This window comes from Apis mellifera, linkage group LG12 (genome assembly GCF_003254395.2).
Source record: "Apis mellifera strain DH4 linkage group LG12, Amel_HAv3.1, whole genome shotgun sequence".
NCBI classification, from domain to species: domain Eukaryota; kingdom Metazoa; phylum Arthropoda; class Insecta; order Hymenoptera; family Apidae; genus Apis; species Apis mellifera.
In genome coordinates this window covers 7,114,809-7,133,961 of record NC_037649.1, presented here as the reverse complement: position 1 = coordinate 7,133,961, position 19,153 = coordinate 7,114,809, and the positions used below count along the sequence as shown (strand labels likewise).

Sequence of the window (19,153 nt, the reverse complement as noted above, 5' to 3'; positions counted from 1 at the left end):
CCTCTTTAATATCATATTCTCCTGTTAAAAAGTCGAAAATTTGGACGAGAAACTTAGAAACCTTCGCTCTGTTAAAATTTTTAGTGCCACCTCTTTACATATCATATTCTCCTGTTAAAAAGTCGAAAATTTGGACGAGAAACTTAGAAACCTTCGCCTCTGTTAAAATTTTTAGTGCCACCTCTTTACATATCATATTCTCCTGTTAAAAAGTCGAAAATTTGGACGAGAAACTTAGAAACCTTCGCCTCTGTTAAAATTTTTAGTGCCACCTCTTTACATATCATATTCTCCTGTTAAAAAGTCGAAAATTTGGACGAGAAACTTAGAAACCTTCGCCTCTGTTAAACTTTTTTAGTGCCACCTCTTTAGATATCATATTCTCCTGTTAAAAAGTCGAAAATTTGGACGAGAAACTTAGAAACCTTCGCCTCTGTTAAAATTTTTAGTGCCACCTCTTTACATATCATATTCTCCTGTTAAAAAGTCGAAAATTTGGACGAGAAACTTAGAAACCTTCGCCTCTGTTAAAATTTTTAGTGCCACCTCTTTACATATCATATTCTCCTGTTAAAAAGTCGAAAATTTGGACGAGAAACTTAGAAACCTTCGCCTCTGTTAAAATTTTTAGTGCCACCTCTTTAATATCATATTCTCCTGTTAAAAAGTCGAAAATTTGGACGAGAAACTTAGAAACCTTCGCCTCTGTTAAAATTTTTAGTGCCACCTCTTTACATATCATATTCTCCTGTTAAAAAGTCGAAAATTTGGACGAGAAACTTAGAAACCTTCGCCTCTGTTAAAATTTTTAGTGCCACCTCTTTAATATCATATTCTCCTGTTAAAAAGTCGAAAATTTGGACGAGAAACTTAGAAACCTTCGCCTCTGTTAAAATTTTTAGTGCCACCTCTTTACATATCATATTCTCCTGTTAAAAAGTCGAAAATTTGGACGAGAAACTTAGAAACTTCGCCTCTGTTAAAATTTTTAGTGCCACCTCTTTACATATCATATTCTCCTGTTAAAAAGTCGAAAATTTGGACGAGAAACTTAGAAACCTTCGCCTCTGTTAAAATTTTTAGTGCCACCTCTTTAATATCATATTCTCCTGTTAAAAAGTCGAAAATTTGGACGAGAAACTTAGAAACCTTCGCTCTGTTAAAATTTTTAGTGCCACCTCTTTACATATCATATTCTCCTGTTAAAAAGTCGAAAATTTGGACGAGAAACTTAGAAACCTTCGCCTCTGTTAAAATTTTTAGTGCCACCTCTTTAATATCATATTCTCCTGTTAAAAAGTCGAAAATTTGGACGAGAAACTTAGAAACCTTCGCCTCTGTTAAAATTTTTAGTGCCACCTCTTTACATATCATATTCTCCTGTTAAAAAGTCGAAAATTTGGACGAGAAACTTAGAAACCTTCGCCTCTGTTAAAATTTTTAGTGCCACCTCTTTACATATCATATTCTCCTGTTAAAAAGTCGAAAATTTGGACGAGAAACTTAGAAACCTTCGCCTCTGTTAAAATTTTTAGTGCCACCTCTTTACATATCATATTCTCCTGTTAAAAAGTCGAAAATTTGGACGAGAAACTTAGAAACCTTCGCCTCTGTTAAAATTTTTAGTGCCACCTCTTTAATATCATATTCTCCTGTTAAAAAGTCGAAAATTTGGACGAGAAACTTAGAAACCTTCGCCTCTGTTAAAATTTTTAGTGCCACCTCTTTACATATCATATTCTCCTGTTAAAAAGTCGAAAATTTGGACGAGAAACTTAGAAACCTTCGCCTCTGTTAAAATTTTTAGTGCCACCTCTTTAATATCATATTCTCCTGTTAAAAAGTCGAAAATTTGGACGAGAAACTTAGAAACCTTCGCCTCTGTTAAAATTTTTAGTGCCACCTCTTTAATATCATATTCTCCTGTTAAAAAGTCGAAAATTTGGACGAGAAACTTAGAAACCTTCGCCTCTGTTAAAATTTTTAGTGCCACCTCTTTACATATCATATTCTCCTGTTAAAAAGTCGAAAATTTGGACGAGAAACTTAGAAACCTTCGCCTCTGTTAAAATTTTTAGTGCCACCTCTTTACATATCATATTCTCCTGTTAAAAAGTCGAAAATTTGGACGAGAAACTTAGAAACCTTCGCCTCTGTTAAAATTTTTAGTGCCACCTCTTTACATATCATATTCTCCTGTTAAAAAGTCGAAAATTTGGACGAGAAACTTAGAAACCTTCGCCTCTGTTAAAATTTTTAGTGCCACCTCTTTACATATCATATTCTCCTGTTAAAAAGTCGAAAATTTGGACGAGAAACTTAGAAACCTTCGCCTCTGTTAAAATTTTTAGTGCCACCTCTTTACATATCATATTCTCCTGTTAAAAAGTCGAAAATTTGGACGAGAAACTTAGAAACCTTCGCCTCTGTTAAAATTTTTAGTGCCACCTCTTTACATATCATATTCTCCTGTTAAAAAGTCGAAAATTTGGACGAGAAACTTAGAAACCTTCGCCTCTGTTAAAATTTTTAGTGCCACCTCTTTACATATCATATTCTCCTGTTAAAAAGTCGAAAATTTGGACGAGAAACTTAGAAACCTTCGCCTCTGTTAAAATTTTTAGTGCCACCTCTTTACATATCATATTCTCCTGTTAAAAAGTCGAAAATTTGGACGAGAAACTTAGAAACCTTCGCCTCTGTTAAAATTTTTAGTGCCACCTCTTTACATATCATATTCTCCTGTTAAAAAGTCGAAAATTTGGACGAGAAACTTAGAAACCTTCGCCTCTGTCTAAAATTTTTAGTGCCACCTCTTTACATATCATATTCTCCTGTTAAAAAGTCGAAAATTTGGACGAGAAACTTAGAAACCTTCGCCTCTGTTAAAATTTTTAGTGCCACCTCTTTACATATCATATTCTCCTGTTAAAAAGTCGAAAATTTGGACGAGAAACTTAGAAACCTTCGCCTCTGTCTAAAATTTTTAGTGCCACCTCTTTACATATCATATTCTCCTGTTAAAAAGTCGAAAATTTGGACGAGAAACTTAGAAACCTTCGCCTCTGTCTAAAATTTTTAGTGCCACCTCTTTACATATCATATTCTCCTGTTAAAAAGTCGAAAATTTGGACGAGAAACTTAGAAACCTTCGCCTCTGTCTAAAATTTTTAGTGCCACCTCTTTACATATCATATTCTCCTGTTAAAAAGTCGAAAATTTGGACGAGAAACTTAGAAACCTTCGCTCTGTTAAAATTTTTAGTGCCACCTCTTTACATATCATATTCTCCTGTTAAAAAGTCGAAAATTTGGACGAGAAACTTAGAAACCTTCGCCTCTGTTAAAATTTTTAGTGCCACCTCTTTACATATCATATTCTCCTGTTAAAAAGTCGAAAATTTGGACGAGAAACTTAGAAACCTTCGCCTCTGTTAAAATTTTTAGTGCCACCTCTTTACATATCATATTCTCCTGTTAAAAAGTCGAAAATTTGGACGAGAAACTTAGAAACCTTCGCCTCTGTTAAAATTTTTAGTGCCACCTCTTTACATATCATATTCTCCTGTTAAAAAGTCGAAAATTTGGACGAGAAACTTAGAACCTTCGCCTCTGTTAAAATTTTTAGTGCCACCTCTTTACATATCATATTCTCCTGTTAAAAAGTCGAAAATTTGGACGAGAAACTTAGAAACCTTCGCCTCTGTCTAAAATTTTTAGTGCCACCTCTTTACATATCATATTCTCCTGTTAAAAAGTCGAAAATTTGGACGAGAAACTTAGAAACCTTCGCCTCTGTTAAAATTTTTAGTGCCACCTCTTTACATATCATATTCTCCTGTTAAAAAGTCGAAAATTTGGACGAGAAACTTAGAAACCTTCGCCTCTGTTAAAATTTTTAGTGCCACCTCTTTACATATCATATTCTCCTGTTAAAAAGTCGAAAATTTGGACGAGAAACTTAGAAACCTTCGCCTCTGTTAAAATTTTTAGTGCCACCTCTTTACATATCATATTCTCCTGTTAAAAAGTCGAAAATTTGGACGAGAAACTTAGAAACCTTCGCCTCTGTCTAAAATTTTTAGTGCCACCTCTTTACATATCATATTCTCCTGTTAAAAAGTCGAAAATTTGGACGAGAAACTTAGAAACCTTCGCCTCTGTTAAAATTTTTAGTGCCACCTCTTTACATATCATATTCTCCTGTTAAAAAGTCGAAAATTTGGACGAGAAACTTAGAAACCTTCGCCTCTGTTAAAATTTTTAGTGCCACCTCTTTACATATCATATTCTCCTGTTAAAAAGTCGAAAATTTGGACGAGAAACTTAGAAACCTTCGCCTCTGTTAAAATTTTTAGTGCCACCTCTTTACATATCATATTCTCCTGTTAAAAAGTCGAAAATTTGGACGAGAAACTTAGAAACCTTCGCCTCTGTCTAAAATTTTTAGTGCCACCTCTTTACATATCATATTCTCCTGTTAAAAAGTCGAAAATTTGGACGAGAAACTTAGAAACCTTCGCCTCTGTTAAAATTTTTACGTGCCACCTCTTTACATATCATATTCTCCTGTTAAAAAGTCGAAAATTTGGACGAGAAACTTAGAAACCTTCGCCTCTGTTAAAATTTTTTAGTGCCACCTCTTTACATATCATATTCTCCTGTTAAAAAGTCGAAAATTTGGACGAGAAACTTAGAAACCTTCGCCTCTGTTAAAATTTTTTAGTGCCACCTCTTTAGATATCATATTCTCCTGTTAAAAAGTCGAAAATTTGGACGAGAAACTTAGAAACCTTCGCCTCTGTTAAAATTTTTTAGTGCCACCTCTTTAGATATCATATTCTCCTGTTAAAAAGTCGAAAATTTGGACGAGAAACTTAGAAACCTTCGCCTCTGTTAAAATTTTTAGTGCCACCTCTTTAATATCATATTCTCCTGTTAAAAAGTCGAAAATTTGGACGAGAAACTTAGAAACCTTCGCCTCTGTTAAAATTTTTACGTGCCACCTCTTTACATATCATATTCTCCTGTTAAAAAGTCGAAAATTTGGACGAGAAACTTAGAAACCTTCGCCTCTGTTAAAATTTTTACGTGCCACCTCTTTAGATATCATATTCTCCTGTTAAAAAGTCGAAAATTTGGACGAGAAACTTAGAAACCTTCGCCTCTGTTAAAATTTTTACGTGCCACCTCTTTACATATCATATTCTCCTGTTAAAAAGTCGAAAATTTGGTCGAGAAACTTAGAAACCTTCGCCTCTGTTAAAATTTTTTAGTGCCACCTCTTTAGATATCATGTTCTCCTGTTAAAAAGTCGAAAATTTGGACGAGAAACTTAGAAACCTTCGCCTCTGTTAAAATTTTTACGTGCCACCTCTTTAGATATCATATTCTCCTGTTAGAAAGTCGAAAATTTGGACGAGAAACTTAGAAACCTTCGCCTCTGTTAAAATTTTTACGTGCCACCTCTTTAGATATCATATTCTCCTGTTAAAAAGTCGAAAATTTGGACGAGAAACTTAGAAACCTTCGCCTCTGTTAAAATTTTTACGTGCCACCTCTTTAATATCATATTCTCCTGTTAAAAAGTCGAAAATTTGGACGAGAAACTTAGAAACCTTCGCCTCTGTTAAAATTTTTACGTGCCACCTCTTTACATATCATATTCTCCTGTTAAAAAGTCGAAAATTTGGACGAGAAACTTAGAAACCTTCGCCTCTGTTAAAATTTTTAGTGCCACCTCTTTTCATATCATATTCTCCTGTTAAAAAGTCGAAAATTTGGACGAGAAACTTAGAAACCTTCGCTTCTGTTAAAATTTTTTAGTGCCACCTCTTTAGATATCATATTCTCCTGTTAAAAAGTCGAAAATTTGGACGTGAAACTTAGAAACCTTCGCCTGTGTTAAAATTTTTACGTGCCACCTCTTTAGATATCATATTGTCCTGTTAAAAAGTCGAAAATTTGGACGAGAAACTTAGAAACCTTCGTCTCTGTTAAAATTTTTAGTGTTACCTACTTGCTTATCAGTTTCTCCTGTTATGTATCGGAACCTTTGTCCAGAGACTTTGTAAAAATGGCTTTTTCGATTTTTTGTGCGTGTCAGCTCCTTACTTATTATATTCTCTTGTCAAAAATTCGGAAATTTTAGCTTAAATCTTTTAATTGTTTTTTATTAATAATTTCATGCTGATTTTTCTTTCGATTTATTTTCTCTTAGTAACTATTCAAGATTTAAGCTATGAATTTCCAATTTTTTTTTTTTTTTTTTTACGTGGGGGAAATCCTCATAGGACACCTCGGCCTCCCTGGGGGGAGAGGCCGAGGTAGTGCCGGACTCTTACCGGCTAAAACCCCCACGGTGGCCTGCTTTGCGCCTTACGGGAGCACCGGAATCTGTTTTTGTACATTTCCGGTGTTCCCCGCGCTTTTTTTTTTTAGTACTTTTTGGAGGGTGAAGTGACCCCCAAATGTTTTTAGCGACGCCGGGGCCACACCGACGTCGCTACCTATTCAAATTTATTAGATCGACACACGCCCCCTCTTGTATCGATCTTTCGATCCTTGCTGAGAATTCTGTGGAATACCACGAAACTCTCAGCGAGGATCGAATAATTACTAAATTAATATAAATAATCAATAATTTTACAAAAAATTTCGCAAGCCATCTCTTTTAGAAGTATATTCTCCTAATCTAATGTCAAAATAGTTTGTAAAATAATTTTTAATCAATTTATCGATTTTATAGTAGGAGGATATACTTCTATATGAGATGGCACATTTAAGGTTTTTTTATGTAATAAATTTTATGAATTATTTAACTTACCTGTTATATACTTACATTTGCGTACTTATCATATTTTGATTATATGTTTGCAGGAACTAATTTTTCTACCATTTTTTTACCAGTTTATTTAATTCTAATATTTATCCCTTTTATTCTTACCTTTACATACATTTTTTTACATACTTCTTTGAGAATTTATGTTTTTAATAATTTCCTCGTCGAAATTTTATATTCGTAATTTTTAAATATGTTTTCCATATCAATTTTATTATTGAAATTTTTAATGTATTTGTCATTGTTGTGAATTTATATTGAATTTTTCAAATCATTGTGTGAATATTATAGTTAGTTTTCGATACATCCTACACCTAAAACATAATAGTTTAACTAAAAGTTCTATAAATAATAAATGTATAAAGAAAATTCGAGTTTTACTTACGTCAATAATAGATCAATCTAAAATTAATTCTCTTATCGCAAATTAATCATAATTTTATTCACAATTTTAATATTGCATTAACCGTTCATTTTCATGCAAGATATTACCAATTACAAACTACAACGAATCTTGAATACTTTAGAAACTTCCTTCGAAAACCTTCATGCGAAGAGAGTGACGAACGTTGATCGCGGATTTAACTCGAAACCGTTCGATTCGGAAACGATTGCTCGCTTTCACCCTCCGATTCTATCGATATGCGCCATTAGAAACGTATGTAAAACGAATCCCGAGGCCGTGCAAGAGAAGAAAGTTTATTTACACTGGAGAATATGGAGCGCTATATTTCACAAATATAATAATCATCGTCCATTAACATCTATACACTTGAATATTTATCAATTCTCTATACATTTACTATGTCGGTACATCGACATCGATTAACGCATTACACCCAACTTTCTAAAAACTACTCTAACTTTCTCGCCACGAAATCAGACCGATCTTGCATACACACATCAAATAAACGTTATAAACTGCTTAAAACTATTAAAAATATCGTGCTCAACAATCGTCCTTTGATCCTATAAAAATAATTATAGAGAAGGGAAAGGGATAAGAGAAGGGAACGAAGAGCGAGGATAGCGTATAGCGAATACGTCACGTGTCATCGCGTCGAGGGTGACGCGGGGGACCACCACTCTGTCCTTACTTCCCTCGACTAAAGCCGTATCCGGTCGACGAAGAGTAGGAGGAGGAGGAGGAGGAGGAGGAAGAGGAGGTCGCGAGTGGCCGACTTCTTCCTCCTCTCCAAATACACGACACGCTTATCCGGCCGTCCGGTTTTCTCGGTCACGGCTCGACGAAGGGGGAACCACGCAGGACCCGAGGCACGCTCGTTCCTACATTATCCCCACGTGAGAGCCGGCGGGCAGGCATCGGGCCCGCGATTCTTCTTCTTCTCCACCGCGTCTCCTTCCATCTGATGAAGACGAGGAGCGTACACGGGCCGGATCCAGAGGTCGGCGCGCCTCCACGAGCGCACAATTTTTCGTCCTCTCGAGCGAAACGTCGTCGTTGTTCCGCGATCGCGTTGCCCGTTTCGTAGACTTAGGAGACCTCTGGAACGTTGATTAATTGGTTAAAGGGGAGGCTGCGATTGAAGGAATTAGAAGATTTTTTTGGTTTTCACTTTTTTGAGAGGAAGTTAAGGGCGAATGATCCGAAGGGGATGTTCTGGATAAATTTGAATTGAGATTCGAGGAGAAATTAGAATTGGAAATATATTTTGTGTTGAGTATCGATTGGATTGATCAAAATAATTTGGTGGTGATAGTGAATGTGGTTTTGTGGATTGGAAGGAAGAGGGAAGGTTTTGATGAGAGATCGCGCGAGGGAAGAATGATGGCGCGAGGATTGCTTTTTCTCACGGTGGTAAGATATATTTATCAATTTTTATTAATTTATTGTTAACGAAGATGTTGATATGTGGGTGTTGTACTATTTTCAATTTGCGAATTCTACTTTCATCAATTTGTCGGAGATTAATTGAAATTTATGTATCCCGTGTTTTCATAATCACGAGAAACTTTCATGGACTCGATGCATAAACGAGGAATTACAAATACGTTGTAAAAATGATTGATACAAAAAAGTTTTTAATTAATTGTATTAACGATTCATAGAGGTAATACTTTCTTGAAAAATTTCTAAGTAAAAATTTCTAAGTAAAAATTCTTTACAAATATATTATTCGAATAATTGTTAATAATTAATTGTTAATTTGATATTGCACGTTTTAAGTTTGTTCCATTGTTTATCAAACTTGTAATCTATAAACGAAAATCTTACAAATTCTTTGTCAAAATTTTAAAGGAAATGTCGTCAGAGAAAAAAGCCGAACTCGCATCTGTAGTTCTCTTTATGTAAAGTGGAACAACCTTTGCGTGGCCTTGATCTGGTAACCCAGTGGAACCAGGAAAAGTAACTAGATTCCCTTAATTGTCTCGAATTCCCTCTCATGTATTAGTGAGAACTAATTTATCGAAGATTAAAAATACCAAATCATTGAAACATATTAATGATTTTCTACGTTATCACGTTTGATCGATCAATTCACTCTTCTCTTCGTTTTCTATCCTGCCAGATAATTAGATTTTTTTAAATACATATTTTTCTCTATTCGTCATTGGCTCGTGTTTGATTGATAAAATTACATATAATGGGATGCAATTTATGTGTAAGTATTTGTTGGTGCTTCGTTACTCGTATGATTCCTGGATGATGCGATTATTTAAAAAAAAAGAAATGTGTGAGATGACGTGATAAATAATTTGTGAATAATAATATATAATATAATATAATATTGTTGACATAATTTTACAATGACATTTTCAATTTGCTTTAATTTTATTCTGTAAAAAATGTATGATCAAATTTTATCAAAAATAAATAGATATTTATAAAATAATAATAATAATACGAATTATAAGATATACAATATAATTTAATTTCTATAACTTTTTTCCATGCTTAAAAATTACATGATTCTTTTTGAATTGAATTCAATAATTACATATATTATTTAGTATATCAAGTTTCATTGAAGATTCGATATCCAATATACCAATATATCAATAAAATCCGGATTTATAATTCACGAATGGATAACATCTTAAATCGATAAGCATGGTGAAAGTTGTCGATGATAATCTAAGATTCAAGAAAGTTTTGTAACTGGAGAACGTTATCACTGTTGATACTCGTAATAAAGAAAAAGAAGAAAAGATCTTGCACGGAGGAAATCTTATAAAAGAAGATCTTTACACGCGTACGTTGATAGAAAGTCTCTCTTATTATTCTATTATTATTATTTTTTTCATTCATGCATTTAAATAACGAAGTTCCTCCATCTAAATTTAACTCGTTATATTATAATGCGAAAGTTGATGATTTCGTAGCTAATTACAAAGTTTACAAGCTTGATAATAATATAATTAATTTCAAAGAATCAAAAATGAGGATAATGTATTGCGTTATTATACCTTAGATAATAATAATTCTTTATCTTCATCAACTTGATGCGTATTAATTTAACATCGAATTTGAAAAATCCCTCTTTATTCACTTCCTATGTATAATCTATAGATCATACAGATCTATTGTATTTATCATTAATTCCCTAATTCGTAAAGATATGAAAGGGAAAACAAAAAATATTGATCAAATAACAGAAGGAAACGCGTTACAGAAGAGTTTCAGAAAAATAATCGTGAAAATCGGCAACTCTGTTACAAAATATCCTGAAAATCGTGCGTTATTTGCCAACAATTGATGAACATCCTAGATATGAGAAAAAAGAAGAAGAAGAAGAAGAAGAAGAAGAAAAAAAAAAGATCACTCACAGTGAAATCGTACCTCCTCCTCCTCCTCCTCCTCTTGTTGAGCATCATGGTTACTAGGTCACCGCCGATTGCAAACGAAGAAGAGGATATGTTGGAATTTCTACGTTTATGGTTATTTCATGTAACACGATCGCGAGAGTCTTTTCATGTCTCGTTACATCTTCCACTTTCCGTATTGGCAACGTTAACGTTTCGTTCTCCAATCCTGATCCTCGAGAAAATTCGAATCTCTGTATAGGAATAATAGAGTAGCAGTAGTAGTAGTAGTGGAGATATATTCTTATCGAGAGGACAAATAACACGATAATGGAATTGTTAGTTGATAAGAAACTGATGCTGTACAAAGCATATTTGATCTTTCAGATAAATGATACAATGCAAGATAGTATATGAGTATCTTTACATGTAAACCTAGATAGATCTTGGATCACTTTTGTGAGACCACCCATGATCTATGCGATACGATCTATAATATCAATACGAGAGAAATCGTGAATGAATAACAGTCAATAATCAGAAGAAGATACGTATAACATTGAAAATAATCAATTGTTACGAGATATAATTTGAAAGTGTAATGTTTATTATATTTCGTGTCAAGATTTTATGATTTCTTTTTTGAGGATGATATCATTTAGGATAATATCATTTGACACTCGATACTGTGAACAGGTGAGTGATATTATTAAGAAATTTATATTTTAGAAAGTACTATTCTGTCCAAGATCCTGCATCAACGTGAAAGTTACACAACCATTCATTCAAATTCAAACACAAGGGAATTGGGTAAACTTGATAAATGGAAAGTATTATAGATCCTATGCACCCGATTGTCATCGATTTAATATTTATTCCATAAATATTCGATAAACGAAATTTATTAGAAATTCTACTCGTCGAAAAATGACTACTCTTTCTCTCGAATATCCTAGAGGACAGAATTTCCATTTCACCTGTATCAAATTTTAAATAAATCACGAAACGAGAAGAATTTCACGTACGAATAATTCATCATCAATCAAAATTATTAATCGTATCCAATTCTTGTTAAATGCACGCACAGTCAATTTTTTCTTCTTCTTCTTCTTCTTCTTTTTTTTTTTTCTGGAAACTATCCATTCCAATTCGAAACGTGCGACTTTCACCTGTACTAGACGAATCGTATCCGCTATTTTATCATTTCTCAGTTCGGCGAAAAATCGGCGTAATTTCACTCGAGATCGACACGTGCCCCGCTCGGCGTTTTCACAACGATTTCACGAGTGTTACGCGCCGTCACGTTACAACGTCCACTTCCGGTTGAGGGGAATTAACGTTTCCATCCGAGATCGAGATATCCCTTCCGCGAGATCCAGAAGCTCGCCTATACGTTTCCTTTCGCGATCAATTCTTTCCTCGATATAACGGGAATAATCGCGCCATTGTGTCTGGAAAGTTTTATTCGATTACAATGATTGCGAATGATGAGAGCGAAAGGATCATTTGTACGAGATAAGGAACAAAAAAAAACGGAAGAGAAATACTCTTTGAATGAGTAACGTTCTCTTCCCTCGTTTATATAAGCTTCATTCAACAAATTCTGTGGAAGGGAGGGAGGAAGGATTAATTACAGGTTTTGTTCATCTGAAAATGATACGTGATTTAATGTATTAAGAGACGAAGGAAAGGGAAAAATCTATTCATTCGAATGAATTTTGTAACTTTAGTATGGAATAAAAAGAGAAATTAATTATAGGTTCTGTTCATCTGGAAGTAGCAATACACAGTGATATATTGTTGTATATGTAAAAAAAAAAAAAAAAAAAGAAAAGGAAAAAAGATTATGAATATTCTCTTCCTTTATTTAAATAAATATATCATTATATCATATTTAATAAGTCGTGTTTTATGAAGGAATGAATGAAAGGAGGAAATATTAATTATGTTTACGAATCTGTAAACGTTTTAACGTTTGGTTTAACGTTTGCAATTAATATTCATATGTGTGGTTTGCCCGGCTTAAATCAATCGTTGATGGGAAATATAAAAATTTACGATCACTCGCGTAAAATTTCATAGTCCACGGTTAAAATTTTGTATTGAATTAACAAACTTTTACGACGGGAGTCAATAGAGATAATTAATCGACATTTTATCCTTTCAAAATGTCTTTTCAAACTAAAAAAGGAGAAAAAGAAAAGGAAAGGGGAAAAAATGGAAAGAATCGTGGGATAGGATTAATTTTAATTTCAAAAACCTTGCTCTTCTCCGAGCGCAATTTCATCATTTATTACGTTTGAATGGAAATCGAAATCTAAACACCACGCATAGCATAGAAAGCGTGATATAGAACGTTGTGGAAAGTTAAATTAATTCGTCGGGTGAAAATGTAATTGATCACGCGAGAAGATGGATAATATATTTAATAAAACGCGCGGAAAAGTTTCGACACGATAAGATTCGTCTTTATTTTTCAGGCGTTCGTGCTACTATCCTCGATCGACGTGAGGGCAGAGAAGAAGAATCCAAAGGAAAAGCTCGATAATGATCGTAAAGAAAGTAACGAGACAAATGTCGCGTTGATGAGCGACGATCTTAAAAACAGGACGGATCAAGTACGAGAGGGCGTGAGTGAAATAAATTTCTAAATACTTTCTTAAGTAACGCATAAACGTCCAGTTGGCCAGATTAATTGCAATTAAAATTTATCATTGATGGAAACGTGAAAGGATACTTGTACAGATTCACCTATACCATGTTTATTAGAGAAATTGTATCTCTGATTCTCTTCGAATTTTATTATACCTTTTTCACGGTGTAATAAAAATGAATTCGAAACCGTGTAATTTGGAGAATAATTATTTTAGAGATGAGAAAAAAAGAAATATGTATTTTTTCTATCAAATTCGATAGAGATTGGAAAAGGTTCGTGCCCTGCTGAGCAACGGAACCCGACAAAATGGCAGCAGGGAGCTCGTTCTGTCGAGGAGCATGGACATTGTCAAGATCGTGTCTGATGATGCCACTGGTGACGAGGAAACGGTGGAAGAATTACCCGAGGTGAATTAATTGTCAAATTAGAACAAAAATTTACAAAGTAGAGAAAAGTACTTGTTTATTCTCCATTCTCTTTCTATGCAACTGACCCTTTTCTGATCGCGTGGCTGATGACGCGATGATTATAAATCTTGCATCCTTTATCGGCTTAAGATGAATGTTTTATTTGTTCATCTACGAAGTTTCAACACCTTGTAAGGGAAAGTGACTCGTTTCGTGCAAACCGTAAATATCGAGTAGCATCGCGGTGATCTAACTTCGATCAGGTTTGTGACCGTACAAGGTTCAACGTTCAACCCCTACGTGGAGGAAATTTCTGAATCTTGAAATTCTTTTTAAAAATAAAAAGAATTTCTTCCATAGCCGATATCATTGTATCTCGTACGAGAGATCGACGACTGTTCGCCTCGTTACTGGGAAACACTCTTAGAAAGTCAGACGTTTGGAGCCCCTTTCTATCGTAAATCACATCAAGGCGTACAATTTTGTCACATACGAGCGCCATTCCATATAATTATTTTCGGCCTCCAACTTTCTGCTCTTTAACTTTACTCGCAAAAATCCGTCCTAGGATGAAACCGTATTCACCGTTATTCACGGATTTCTAAAATTATTGCAATACCTGACGTTCTTCGAATAGAGAACGTGTATATAAAGTAAACGATTTAATTAAAAATAATGAAGTTTAATAGTCCAGAAAGAACACGATTATCATTACACATTTCTTCGTCTCTTCTGATCCGTAAAATTCTCCACTGGAAAACTTTTATTTATTCGAAACGATAGGATTATTTATTTTCCTCCACGGAACACTTTCACGGAAGAAATCTTTATCAGCGATATGTATTTATCATCGTTGCTGTTCGTAATTCTCATAAGGATCAAAAACCTATGTAAATTTCTCATACGATGTTGAGACTTTCCTCTCAGGAAAGTTAATCAGAAATCAGGTTAAAATGTATACGAGTTGACACGCGTTGTTAAGCGTTGTTGATCGAGATTTCTCCGCCGATAAACTGAAATTGAAATTATATATAAGTCCGTCCAATAAGAGAAATGAAGAATCTACTTAAACGATATGATTATCCTCACAATTTCACTAGAAAGAATTTTAATTAAAATTATCTCGATAGATGATATTTTCTTTTTCACGGTATTATTTATTTACAGCCACAAGAATTGAAAATCGTAAGGCCCAATTTAAGGAAACGACCCAGTTATCGACCACCACCGAGAAGACCAGCACCGTTAAATCGAAGGAACGTTTTCACAGGTTATTGAGACGAATAAAATAATAATAAAAATTCCATCGACGATTTCCAATTTTATGCTGTAACATTCGATTAAAAAAAAAAAAAAAAAAAACAATTCGCAGATCTATCCAGATCACCATCTCTGATAAGACCCAATCTAAGACGACCCACGGAAACGAAAAAACGAGATCCAAGCGAGGACGAATGCACTTTCTTCACGAAGACAGTCTGCCTGGAAGCTGTTGATTATCCACAGTAAGTTTTGCTTGCGTTTCCACTTTCCTTCTCTCTATTTACTATTACGCAATTAATCCATTTAATTCCCGTTCAAAAGTTAAACTTTCTCTGAATGAACGACAATAATTCGTTAGTTAATTAGTCGTCTCACAATGAACGTTAGAAACGTAACTCGTTAAATAAAGCGGAAGAAAGCGCTCTCTCTCTCTCTCTCTTTCTCTCTTTTTCTCTTTCCTGTAATTCGAATTGTTTGAATTGCACAATCCTGGTTTCGACTTTCGTATTCCCATAAACATCGCCGTTTAATTAGGAAATTACGGGTTCGAAGATGAGGGAGCAAGTTATGAAAGGTACGATCGACTTTCCTTTCCTTTTCTCCACGTTTTGTAACCAATTGTTTCGATCTCGTTCGAATCGTCAGACATGGATTATCGTTGTTTGGAAGAGTCGAATATTTATCTTTGAATTAATTCATTTTATATCACGTTAATCATTAATCATTTTCAGCGAGGCCATCGCGAGAAGTTTGAGGAGCAACAAGGAGATGATCGCCGCTTTGTTGACCGACTACAAGTCGCAAGATTTTGACGATTCCGCCGAGACTCTTCCTGTTGCATTGCCTCTGGAAAGTAAATTCGAGAATCGGTACGAGAATAACGAAATTAGAAGGTAAGACTGCAATGTAATTACACGCTAGTGAAATATATACGCATATATATGGCCCCTGGTGAATGGCAACTGCGTCGACAGCGGTGTAACGCCGAATAATACTCTCGATAATTTTTATAAATATCTTATTATTTTATCTAATCGAATTTTATCGAAATGTTCGATTCTTTTATATCTTAAATTATTATTCAATTTTAGGAGATCGGATTTGAATCCATCGTTCGAAAATGTGGAGGAGGGTTTCACGTGTCCATCGGTGATCAAATACGCGCGTCCGCAATTGGCAAGAGCTGCTTCCGGCGTTTGGAAATACATAATAAACACCGGGGAGCATACGCAAACATTGCGATTAGAGAAATGCTCGTAAGTTGGATCAATTTGTACGAGATTGTTACGTAAAAATCAATATAATCCGGCACGATATTTTCATCGATTTACAAGTTAAACTCTTTGGTCACGGTTAGCAATAGGAAGCAAAAACTTGGTATTTGGTCAGTCGAAGAAGCGAGCGTTGCCTCGATCATTCGTTCCGTTGATTTATTTTGAATCGAATCACTTTCTCGTGTCCGGTAAAATTTATCCACGTATCCTCGCTCTAACTTTCAGAAATTCAATATCTACTCTGTTACACGTCGTTAAACAAAATATCTTCTTTGTGGCGTCGAGTTCAAGCAAGTAGAATCGATTGTGACCAATCGCTACGATTCATCAATAAAATATTCATTCTTCGTTTAATATTTAAAAAAAGAGAGAATCAATTGAAGAAGATTGATCTTAAAAATTCCATTTTTCAGGAATCCACAAGCGAGCTGCGCTTTCATATCCGAAAATTATCGTTCTTCCTGCTCCCAAGTGTACAATTATCACAGGCTTCTGACGTGGGACAACAAGTTGGGCCTGCACATGGACATTTTCAAAGTGCCAACTTGCTGCAATTGTCACGTGCACGGTTACGCGGAAATCTTCCCCCCTCATCAAAAGGATCAACCAGCTAGGATCAAGGAATCCTTCCCCGGCTCCGACTTCATCACCAGCGAGCAGAAAGACGATTTCGAGGAATCGTCCTCGAAGCTGAATTATTTCAACAAGTTTATTTCATCCAGCAATTTCGATTCCGTCGGTGCGTGTTGAACAAAGAAAATCGATCTTTCCAAAGATTTGCTCGGGGATAAAACGTGCATCCGCAATTTTCCAGCCTCGAACGGCAAGAAGCCTGGGATAGAGACTGCGCCGAGTCGACCGTCGACGTCGTTCACGCTCCCTGTAAGAACGAGACAGAACAAGAAACCTTCGGCTACGAGCTCGAGGCCGTTCGATAAATTGCCCCAACAGCATGCGCCGAATACCAGAGCACCGGGATACACTGGGCCTTTATTGAAATCCAGACCGAACAGGGCCCCTCCAAGTAGACCACCTTACAGAAGAGAGTCTCACATCGAAGATCATACCGAGACTGTGAATAGCACCATTTTAAACAGGTATTATATTGCGATGTTATTAACGGTGTTGTTGGAAGGGAAAGGGTTTTTATTTGAAAAGAAAAGAAAGAAAGAAAAATAAGAGATCGTGAATATGCGTAGATATAGTCAACCGTACGATTTGGAAATGGACGCCACGTCGAGGCTACAAAATGGCGGTTTCGACGACGAGTACCAGGAGCCGCAGAGGCGCGTCAATTACAATTACCATCCGATTATCGATTTTTTCAGACCGGAGGCGATGCAGTTGCAGTCGTCTGAAACCACCTCGATGTCCGGACAAAACGATTCCAATTCGTGGAAACCGATGATCGCGTCCTGAACGCCGTCCCCCCGTATTTCGGAGTACCTGATCTTTTGTTTCTTCCCGACCAAGTAGAAGCGAAAGTATATAATATCGAGAAATTGGATATTATATTTCGCAGCTTCGTAGTTTCATAGTTGATCTTACAAAGTATTCGTGTTCGAATATTATAGCGAACGATGCTTCATTTCACGAATGTAGCTTTTCATCTTGAGAACTACTGGAAATTTTTTTAACTCGTGTTAAATTATTCTCCGTATTCGAGAATGAAGGAAATAAAGGAAAAATTGTAAATTTCGATTGAAATTAAATTAACAATGTATCCGTCGCAATCAGCAGATCATGTTCAAATCATTTTTGATGCGTGGTATTACGTTATATGAATATACAGCATCATAGATAAAGATATCTCGTCGATGCTCTCGTTGAAATCACGTTCATCGTCACTCATTGTATTATAATTATAACGGTAGTGGATGTTTAACACCCGTATAAGTAATTACATAGAACCACAATTGTTGGGCAGGTGCAATTGAGAACACATTAAGTAATAAGTCGCTCGAATTTTTATCGTATATTTATTACTCTCTACTTTTTATTATTTATATTATATAAATGATTCTTATTATTATTATAAAATGTTAATTCCGTGAACGATCAAATAAATAATTCAACTCGGCCAATTCCTTTTCTTTTTTTGTTATTAAAATTGCATTACTCTCCACCAAGAAGGAACTTTATCCCTGTTACTAAACACCTCCTACTTTTTATCTCACTATCGCCTCTTACACAATAATACTCGTTCCTTAATAATCATTCCTTCTGCAAATCATTTCTATTAAACTTTGTATGTATTATTTACAATATTTTAAACGTGACATTGTAAATTATTTCCACTCTTGGGATTATTCGTGGCACGTAAAATATTATAGAAAACTCGGTGTTGATTTGGCCAATTACGATGATGTTAACGTTAATTTCGGGGGGAATGTTGTGCTGGCCACAATTCAAGAGCACGTTTCGCTTAGCTCGCTCGTCTGTAAATCGTTTGTTTCGCTTGCCAAGCTTCTGCGGAGGCAATTGCACCAGGCCTTTCCGCGTCGATCCGCGAACCGTGTCTCCCGAGCCACAGTTTTCTCCGCTTCGCTGCCTCCGGATGAAACGTTATCGAGAGCCGTTTGATTCTAAAAAAACGAAGCTAACAATGAAATTCAAACTTGATCCATTGTTTCTTCAAGATTCCACGTTCTTTTCTTTCTTTTTTTTTTTCAATTATTTTTAAATATGAACGCAGAGGAAATACACGATTATAACGATATTAAAGAAACTTTGTTCTTTTTCACTGGTTTCGAGGCCACTCGCGTCCTCAATAAATATTCAATAATAATCTCAGAGGATCGGTGTTTGCATCGAATTAGAATTGAATGTAATAATAATTACCGAGAATAATTTATTCATTAAAGAATTCTATTTCTGTAATATCTATCGATCGATTGGAAACATTGTACGTAAATTAGAAGTAAATTATTTAATATTTTCATCAGAGT

General features: G+C 35.1%; 1 protein-coding gene across 1 annotated transcript; it reads left to right on the top strand.

Moving 5' to 3' along the window:
* Nucleotides 1-7,897: 7,897 nt before the first annotated feature.
* Nucleotides 7,898-18,283, top strand: LOC725353 (neurotrophin 1). Its single transcript, XM_006562263.3, has 10 exons — nucleotides 7,898-8,659; nucleotides 13,086-13,235; nucleotides 13,522-13,668; nucleotides 14,836-14,938; nucleotides 15,041-15,173; nucleotides 15,663-15,824; nucleotides 16,023-16,187; nucleotides 16,619-16,944; nucleotides 17,020-17,302; nucleotides 17,405-18,283. The coding sequence occupies exons 1-10, from the start codon at nucleotides 8,627-8,629 to the stop codon at nucleotides 17,622-17,624; spliced, it is 1,722 nt and encodes a 573-aa protein (XP_006562326.2). The 5' UTR covers nucleotides 7,898-8,626; the 3' UTR covers nucleotides 17,625-18,283.
* The last annotated feature ends 870 nt before the right edge of the window (nucleotides 18,284-19,153 follow it).